The 10,090-nt window shown below is 44.7% G+C and overlaps 1 protein-coding gene across 1 annotated transcript in view; it reads right to left on the reverse strand.

The window, feature by feature from the left end:
- LOC126100928 (myogenesis-regulating glycosidase-like) overlaps window positions 1-9,607 on the reverse strand; it is a 39,713-nt gene extending 30,106 nt beyond the window's left edge. The window contains exons 1-2 of the mRNA XM_049911593.1: window positions 9,577-9,607; window positions 6,739-6,882 (exon numbers count right to left, since the gene is read on the reverse strand). Of these exons, the coding sequence (XP_049767550.1) occupies window positions 6,739-6,882; window positions 9,577-9,604 (172 nt within the window). The 5' untranslated portion in view covers window positions 9,605-9,607. The remainder of the gene's footprint in view (window positions 1-6,738; window positions 6,883-9,576) is intronic.
- Between the last annotated feature and the right edge of the window lie 483 nt (window positions 9,608-10,090).

Genomic DNA, 10,090 nt, shown 5'->3' on the forward strand with positions numbered 1-10,090 from the left:
ATTTCTCTTCTTGAGAAACGCTTTCCTTGCCATTGCCAGTCTACATTTTATATCCTCTCTACTTCGACCATCTTCGGTTATTTTACTCCCTAAATAGCAAAACTCCTTTACTACTTTAAGCGTCTCATTTCCTAATCTAATTCCCTCAGCATCACCCGACTTAATTTGACTACATTCCATTATCCTCGTTTTGCTTTTGTTGATGTTCATCTTATATCCTCCTTTCAAGACACTGTCCATTCCGTTCAACTGCTCTTCCAAGTCCTTTGCTGTCTCTGACAAAATTACAATGTCATCGGCGAACCTCAAAGTTTTTACTTCTTCTCCATGAATTTTAATACCTACTCCGAATTTTTCTTTTGTTTCCTTTACTGCTTGCTCAATATACAGATTGAATAACATTGGGGAGAGGCTACAACCCTGTCTCACTCCTTTCCCAACCACTGCTTCCCTTTCATGCCCCTCGACTCTTATAACTGCCATCTGGTTTCTGTACAAATTGTAAATAGCCTTTCGCTCCCTGTATTTTACCCCTGCCACCTTCAGAATTTGAAAGAGAGTATTCCAGTCAACATTGTCAAAAGCTTTCTCTAAGTCTACAAATGCTAGAAATGTAGGTTTGCCTTTTCTTAATCTTTCATCCAAGATAAGTCGTAAGGTCAGTATTGCCTCACGTGTTCCAACATTTCTACGGAATCCAAACTGATCTTCCCCGAGGTCGGCTTCTACCAGTTTTTCCATTCGTCTGTAAAGAATTCGCGTTAGTATTTTGCAGCTGTGACTTATTAAACTGATAGTTCGGTAACTTTCACATCTGTCAACACCTGCTTTCTTTTTGATTGGAATTATTATATTCTTCTTAAAGTCTGAGGGTATTTCGCCTGTCTCATACATCGTGCTCACCAGATCCTGAATCGGCAGAAGTCGGTAAACGTCGGGAGGCTTCGGTAGGCACGCAGTTTCGACTGCTGCCAACATTACGTAGCTGACTGTGTTGTACAAAGTAGCCATTGTCGTCTGCTTCGTTATTGTTTCGCGCTGTACTGTTCTGCGTGTTTTTATTGTGCATTTGTGCTAAACATTATCAGAATGAGTGAAGAGGCAGTTGCTGGCCCATCTCGGGAGTCGTCAACGACCCCTACCGGTAGGCCTACGGATAGAAGGAAACCAGTATTACGTAGCGATGCTCGCAAAATTATATTGCGTGTGATTGAGTGTTGCGAAAGGGAAAGGGAGCAGAAAAAATTGCTTCACCCCATTTACAAATCTTCAGTGAGAGCTGCTACATACACAGGACAAAGCATGCGTAGCATTGGAAGATTCAAACAGTTTTCCAAGAATCATCCTGGCGTATCACCACAAACGCCTGGCAAGAAAAGGTGAGTTTCCGTTTCAGATATTTTGTTCGCGTTCACTTTGAAGGAGCCCCCTATTTCGTCCAAATTACCTTATATTTCATTTTTCCTTGCTACTGTATTGCTTTGTATGGAAACATCACTGGTTACTGTATTATATTGAAACACATTCATATTACAGTCCATTTCCAAATTCAAAAAAATACATGCAGTGCAGAAGGCATTTTCTTATAAATCTTTCTCTCTCTTTTAACTTAGGAAAAGAAGTGGAGAAATCGAAGTAATGATCGATGATTTCAACCAGCGAGTCATTCGCGATACGATAGCGGAATTTTATTCAGTGCGGAAGATTGTGCCGAGCCTGCGAACACTGCTTCCAGTTTTGCACGACAACATAGGCTGGAAGTGGAGTACTGTCTCGCTGAGAAAAGTACTTTTGTCTATGGGGTTCATATGGCGTAAGGTGGAAAACAAGTGGAATGTGTTGTTATAACGTCCAGACATTGTGCACTGGCGATTTAGTTTCATTGTTGACATGGAGATCTTCAGGGAAGCAGGCAGAGAAATATTTTATCTCGATGAATCGTGGATCGATAATAACAACGTTTAATAAATGTTGGCAGAGGAAGGGCGACTTAGTGAAGAGAGTGTCGTTGGTGTCACTACATGGGGGAGCGCCTAGTAGACAAACATATTTATATATATAGATTTTAATGTACATGACGATTTCAGTTTCGCTTACGAACAACATTTAAAGCGAGTTTTACTTCCAAACCTTTCGTCTGCTTTCGTGTAAGCATGACGCGCAATTTGTAATGCCAGCACTGCAACTGGTAGGCGTGCCTTGTCCCCCCCCCCCAACGGCTCCTCCCCCTCGCCAGCCAATGCTTGCTTCCTCCTCCCCCCGCACTCCCCTCACAACTCTGACGTCTTACAGTTAACACACTGTACGTTCACCTGTACAACACTACACCGAAATTATGCTATCCAAAAAACAGCGAAACGGTGTTCACTTAGCATTTATACACTGAAGCGCCAAACTAACAAGTATAGACATGCCTATCCGCCGGCCGGTGTGGCCGAGCGGTTCTAAGTGCTACAGTCTGGAACCGCGCGACCACTACGGTCGCAGGTTCGAATCCTGCCTCGGGCATGGATGTGTGTGATGTCCTTAGGTTAGTTAGGTTTAAGTAGTTCTAAGTTCTAGGGGACTGATGACCTCAGTAGTTAAATCCCATAGTGCCCAGAGCCATTTGAACCATGTGTATACAAACACAGAGATATGTACGAGTATACGTTAGTAGGCTGTTTAGGTTTTTATATTGGTAACGCCACGTAGCGCTCTGTATGAAAATCACTGGCTGTGCTGTGTGCAGTCTGTGGCTGGTTAGCATTGTTGTAATATTCGCTATTGTAGTGTTGGGCAGTTGGCTGTTAACAGCGCGTAGCGTTGCGCAGTTGGAGGTGAGCCGCCAGCAGTGGTAGATGTGGGGAGAGAGAGATGACGGAGCTTTGAGAGCGGATGATCTGGACGTGTGTCCATCAGAGACAGTAAATTTGTAAGACTGGATGTCATGAACTGATGTATATATTATGACTTTTGAACACTATTACGGCAAATACATTGTTTGTTCTTTATCAAAATCTTTCATTTGCTAACTATGCCTATCAGTAGTTAGTGACTTCAGTAGTTAGAATCTTTTATTTAGCTGGCAGTATTGGCGCTCGCTGTATTGCAGTAGTTTGAGTAACGAAGATTTTTGTGAGGTAAGTGATTCATGAAAGGTATAGGTTATTGTTAGTCAGGGCCATTCTTTTGTAGGGATTATTAAAAGTCAGACTGCGTTGCGCTAAAAATATAGTGAGTCAGTTTAGTGTTGATCAGAATAAGTAAAGAGAGTAATGTCTGAGTACGTTCAGTTTTGCTCAGCTGTTTGAAAAGCAAATAATGTAAGAGGTTTAATCAGCACAGTAATTCGTTAATTTTTCTAAGGGGACGTTTCAATCCCATAGTGCTCAGAGCCGTTTGAACCATGTGTATCCAAACACAGAGATATGTAAACAGGCAGGATATGGCGCTGCGGTTGGCAACGCCTATATAAGACAACATGTGTCTGGCGGAGTTGCGAGATGCTACAATGGCGGGTTATCAAGATTTAAGTGAGTTTGCACGTCGCGTTACAGTCGGCACACGAGCGAGGGGGGGCGGTAGGAAGGGCATCCGGCCAAATGCGATTTTACCACGCCAACCCCGTGCACATTGCGGGACAACGGCGCAAGCGATAGATAGATAGAATCGACGTGGAATATTGGACTTGTGTTTCGCGATGAGATTGTGAATGATCGAAGTGTTTCAAATAGATATGCGCTCGAGTGTAACAGTAACTCTAAATACGACCACTTTCGCTATTAGTTTTCTTTCTGTATAAATATTATTTTAACCAAATCGCAACTGTGCCGTCTACATTATTTATGGGTCGTTAATTTAGTTCCGGATATTATTATTACTGTTACTGTATGTTTTATTAACTTCGTATTTCGCAAACTTGCCGTCAGCCAGGCAATTTAACCAAAGGGTCACAAGTGTCTAATTTAGGGCGAGTAATGCGACACGTGCGGTTCACCCCCTAGACGAGTTTCAGCCAAGACATTTCGACGATGAGGATCCGCATGTGAGACCGAACATCTATGGGATGTTAGCTCGCCCACATGATCGCCAATGATGGCAGGCATAACGAACAAGACATAACCTAAATCCGAATATGTGTAGTGTCGTTTACATGTTTAATAAAGAGTTTGCATACCGTAGTTTGTAACTAATTTGCGTTTTTTTTATATAATTCAATAACTGTCGCCATGTATATGCCGCCTAGCGCACTATAATCTCAGACGAAATGCTGGTACAGAGGATAGTGCTGCTGTGTCTCACTATTGCTTGTTTTTCCTTTTTTTATTTTATTTTATTTCCGTTTATCTGCTCATAACCGAAGAACGTTATTACGCGAATATTTCTTGTCAAGTTAGGGGGTACAAGGACGTTACATTATTATCGTAAAATTTCAATTGGTTTTCACAATAAGTGTCATACATGTATTATGCATGTATGTGTGGTATTTCCAAGGGCTACAATGTTCTTATATTTCACTCTTATGTTTATTTTTTTCTTATGTTTATTCATCAAGAAGAATTGATGCATCTCTTTGGATGACACTGTTGGTAGAAACATTCGAAATAGAAATTCCGAACTCCACGAACGTAGCCCCAACTCAGGTTTGCCACGGTGACATTTCGTCAAGAAGCATTTTCGCATCTTTGGAAAGTCGGTTAGTCCATCAGCCAATAGGAAGCTTTCGCGGTTTAGAACTCACGATTTGTTCCTTGTTTGAATGCGCATTTGCCATTATGGTGGCATTTTTCGTGGAGTTAGTTCCTTTTGGGTTAGAAGGAGGTCTGGTTTTGTTTGGTTGGTGCGAGATGTTTCGAAATTTCTTCAGTGATGAAGAAGTCGGTTGAGATCATATCGATTGGTAAATCTTTAGCGACTGGTTAGATTTCTTCGCGATTGCATTCCAAATTTTTGCGCACATGAATTCGCTATTACTCCGTACTCAAGCTTGCTGCAATATTCTTCCGCATGGCGGAATGGAACCTCAGAGATCGCTCATTTCTTATTGAATGGGAGCTAATTGTGGGAACAAATGTTATTTCCTCAGTCGGTCGTGGCGTAATTCTAAAGTTAGGAGTCTCTCTTGATTGTAAAAGAGTCATTGCTTTGCTCAAAGTTGTGTATTCAGAACATATTCTTCCGATTAAGCTCTATGAGATTCACACATGGTCTTTTAAATCAAATGCATTTTTTGGGTAACAACATATCTGTATAGTAATGAGATTCTTTCCTGAATTATTTCCCTTCAAGCCAAGTCATTTCTTTGTTATATGTGGGTGACGCAGCAACACGCTTCCCTGCTGTCATATTGCAAAAGTTGTTGAACCCAATCACGGTCAAGTCGGTATTGCGATGTTTCAGAGGCAGCTCACTAAATTAAGTCTGCAATTGCAAAACATTATTAATAAGTAATCTCTGTTTGCACGAAATTAGTTTTCGGGTGCAGGAAGGTAACTCGACGACGGCTGTTTCGGACGAGGTCCAGTTTCTCACTGTGCCAAGGATTGGTCTGGGACTTTACTGAGATGTTAGTTGCAAATAGTATTCAAAACTTGTGTGCTGATCTCAATAGTTCAGTTATTCCTTCACATTTAGAATCAATGATTACATGTCTGATGTGACATCTTCATCTGCACTGCTGGGGGCTACAGGCCGAAAGCAAACACGTTATTTAGTACTTGGTCAGTTTCTTGATGAATCATTTATTGTTTAATGTTTGAACAGAAGCTATGAAAGATACATTTTCGTCGAGCCTAGATTACGTAAGTGTGTATTTTTCTTTGTTTATTCTTTTAAATGTCCGAGTGCGTTTCCGAATAATACTCTGCGGTTCAATATTCGTACTTACTGCGTAGCTTAAAAGTTCATGGCTTTACTGCTGATGGGTAGAGCTAAGTTTTGCGACCGCCCCCCCCCTCCCACACACACACACACACACGCACGCACCACCCTTTACAATCGGCTACAGCACTGGCCTGATTGGCATCATTCTACAGAAAAAGAGGAGAGGAGACATTATCCCCCTTTTGTAAACTGGCCACCAAGAACTATTGACAAATTTCAAAATTTGTACATTATCCACTATTTTGGCAAATGTTTCTATAAAAACTAAAGTTCCACCCAACAGGATATGCAAGACCTGGAAGCAATGGGAAAGTGGATGTGGAGAGGGGTACTAAGAAAAAAAAGATTGGAGAGAGAAAAGTCAAGCAAGTGGGTCCTCAAGGAAGTAAACGAAACTGGGAACTAATCACTACTGCACAAAACAGTAAAATAAAATTCGTAGGCCACACGGTACGCCACAACGAATTCTTGATCGGCATACTGAAAGGAAAGGCTTTAGGGAACAAAAGAAGTTGAAGACCGGGGCAGAATCAATCTTAATTCTGTGATGGATGGACATAAACTCAGTGAGTACGCTGAACTGAAACGCTCATGATGGGGAGACAAATATGGTTACAATGACGAGGCCTAGCCTTTAGAAGATGGCGACGACGATAAAAATACGTCAGACCATTGTTTTCCAGCACTCACTTCAGGAACAGGGCGAATGAAATCAAAAGAGAATGTGGTCCTTTTAGAAGCAGCAGGTGGTATCGGGGAACTGGCCAGGTAGATCGTCCAGATCTGTGACCCCAGACCTACTAAACGGTAAGTCACTCAGTTGACAACAGCCACAATGAAGACGTGTCACTGTAGCAATGCTCACACACTCACCTCGTTTGGTTAACAGCTGGATGCGGCCGCTGTCCTCGTCGTAGCGAGTGGTGAGACCACCTGCTGACGTTGGTGCTGATCCTGCCGGTGACGTGGCCAGAACACCCAGTAGCAACAGCAGGAGCAGCTGGCGGGAACGTACACCTGTGGCAGAGAAGCGCTCCAGTTGTAACTCACCATCGCTCCAGTGAGCTGACTGTTACAAGGTGCCTGTCGTTTATACTTTTAGCACTATACGTCACGCAGTTGCCGTGGAGAGTAGCGTAGGACTGATAGGGCGTTGTGAACTAATTCTCAGGACCGTTTCGAGCACATTTCCCCACACAAGCTGCCCTTCATTTGGCGACTCTCCTACCCTGTTTTTCACTCCTTCGCTTTGACCCGCGTCAGTTTTCTATACTAGATGTGATACGCACCGCATACAAATCTCGCACCTGGGGGGGCCCCAGGCGCCCCTCTCTGCTTTACGCTCCAAGAGGCGGCTTCTGCCACTTAGGTCTTAAACCGGCCCTGCTAATTGCCACCGTAAATCAGAAATCACCGAGATATAGTAAACTACACTCCTGGAAATGGAAAAAAGAACACATTGACACCGGTGTGTCAGACCCACCATACTTGCTCCGGACACTGCGAGAGGGCTGTACAAGCAATGATCACACGCACGGCACAGCGGACACACCAGGAACCGCGGTGTTGGCCGTCGAATGGCGCTAGCTGCGCAGCATTTGTGCACCGCCGCCGTCAGTGTCAGCCAGTTTGCCGTGGCATACGGAGCTCCATCGCAGTCTTTAACACTGGTAGCATGCCGCGACAGCGTGGACGAGAACCGTATGTGCAGTTGACGGACTTTGAGCGAGGGCGTACAGTGGGCATGCGGGAGGCCGGGTGGACGTACCGCCGAATTGCTCAACACGTGGGGCGTGAGGTCTCCACAGTACATCGATGTTGTCGCCAGTGGTCGGCGGAAGGTGCACGTGCCCGTCGACCTGGGACCGGACCGCAGCGACGCACGGATGCACGCCAAGACCGTAGGATCCTACGCAGTGCCGTAGGGGACCGCACCGCCACTTCCCAGCAAATTAGGGACACTGTTGCTCCTGGGGTATCGGCGAGGACCATTCGCAACCGTCTCCATGAAGCTGGGCTACGGTCCCGCACACCGTTAGGCCGTCTTCCGCTCACGCCCCAACATCGTGCAGCCCGCCTCCAGTGGTGTCGCGACAGGCGTGAATGGAGGGACGAATGGAGACGTGTCGTCTTCAGCGATGAGAGTCGCTTCTGCCTTGGTGCCAATGATGGTCGTATGCGTGTTTGGCGCCGTGCAGGTGGGCGCCACAATCAGGACTGCATACGACCGAGGCACACAGGGCCAACACCCGGCATCATGGTGTGGGGAGCGATCTCCTACACTGGCCGTACACCACTGGTGATCGTCGAGGGGACACTGAATAGTGCACGGTACATCCAAACCGTCATCGAACCCATCGTTCTACCATTCCTAGACCGGCAAGGGAACTTGCTGTTCCAACAGGACAATGCACGTCCGCATGTATCCCGTGCCACCCAACGTGCTCTAGAAGGTGTAAGTCAACTACCCTGGCCAGCAAGATCTCCGGATCTGTCCCCCATTGAGCATGTTTGGGACTGGATGAAGCGTCGTCTCACGCGGTCTGCACGTCCAGCACGAACGCTGGTCCAACTGAGGCGCCAGGTGGAAATGGCATGGCAAGCCGTTCCACAGGACTACATCCAGCATCTCTACGATCGTCTCCATGGGAGAATAGCAGCCTGCATTGCTGCGAAAGGTGGATATACACTGTACTAGTGCCGACATTGTGCATGCTCTGTTGCCTGTGTCTATGTGCCTGTGGTTCTGTCAGTGTGATCATGTGATGTATCTGACCCCAGGAATGTGTCAATAAAGTTTCCCCTTCCTGGGACAATGAATTCACGGTGTTCTTATTTCAATTTCCAGGAGTGTATTTCGCTCAGTCGCTATGTTAAATCGTGGTATAATCAGCCTGAACGGTGTAGATAGATACCATACACAATGATGACCTAAAAAGATATCTTTGCCAGGAACTGAAAGAATTTGCGTGTGACAGCATCGAACGGTACCACACAATACCGGAGAGTATGGTGGTACAATTTTGAAAAATTGTATTCAGCAGAAAAAGGATAGAAACTTAAATTCAGGTTTTCCGATGATACTTCAATCACTTCATCTACATCTACATGATTACTCCGCAATTCACAATTAACCGCCTGCTAGAGGGTAAACGCCAGGGTTGTTCCTTACAAACACCTGTCCAAACGAGCTAGTTATCTCTAGCTAATGTCTCCACGTTTTACTCCCTACTTCAAGAAATTCCATTCTCCTATACCTAGAATTTGCATTTTCATGTTAACGACATTTTCCGGCATCGTATGTCAATTGTATCAATGGTATTGTATAACAATGGTATCAAATAACAAAAGCTTTGCCCCATACAAACTTCACGATATAATAATAATGTCGAGTGACTAGGGCCTCCCCTCGGGTAGACCGTTCGCCCGGTGCAAGTCTTTCGATTTGACGCCACTTCGGTGACCTGCGCGTCGATGGGGATGAAATGATGATGATCAGGGCAACACAACACCCAGTCCCTGAGCGGAGAAAATCTCCGACCCAGCCGGGAAACGAATCCGGGCCCTTAGGATTGACAGTCTGTCGGGCTGACTACTCAGCCACCGGGGGCGAACGAACTTCACGATAAATCCATCAGACTTTCTTTGGAAAATTAACTAATTCTAAGAAGCAAAAAGTTCGGGAATGATGAAGAAATCCAAACAGCTCACCTGGAACCATTTTAGTTATTCCTCTCATCAAATGTAGGAAAACGTCTGCTGCACAGACGCGGCAGCAGTCGTATATATAGTGAAAACTTATCTGCACTTGTGGATTCTTTAGAGACGATCGCTGTAATTATAAGATAACGAAGAGGTGGGCTGCATACAGATATCTTATCATTCGGATCTTGTGATATTTCATTCCTGTACTAAAGTGAATGCAGCCGTTAATTACTGATTTTGCAGCGATCGATTTGTTACGTATGCTGTAAGGAGGCTAGGAGATAAATAACTCGTGAATTTAACTTAATCGCGATAAAATCGTACTCTGATGAAATGTACAGATAACTATGTTGTCTGTATGAGATTAAATCTCAAGCTAATGGAAAGTAAAAGTGATAGACATGTTTTGCAGTTATCATAACTTAAAAGTAATACACTCCTGGAAATGGAAAAAAGAACACATTGACACCGGTGTGTCAGACCCACCATACTTGCTCCGGACACTGCGAGAGGGCTGTAC

Source organism: Schistocerca cancellata, chromosome 9 (genome assembly GCF_023864275.1).
Source record: "Schistocerca cancellata isolate TAMUIC-IGC-003103 chromosome 9, iqSchCanc2.1, whole genome shotgun sequence".
Classification (NCBI taxonomy): Eukaryota; Metazoa; Arthropoda; class Insecta; order Orthoptera; family Acrididae; genus Schistocerca; species Schistocerca cancellata.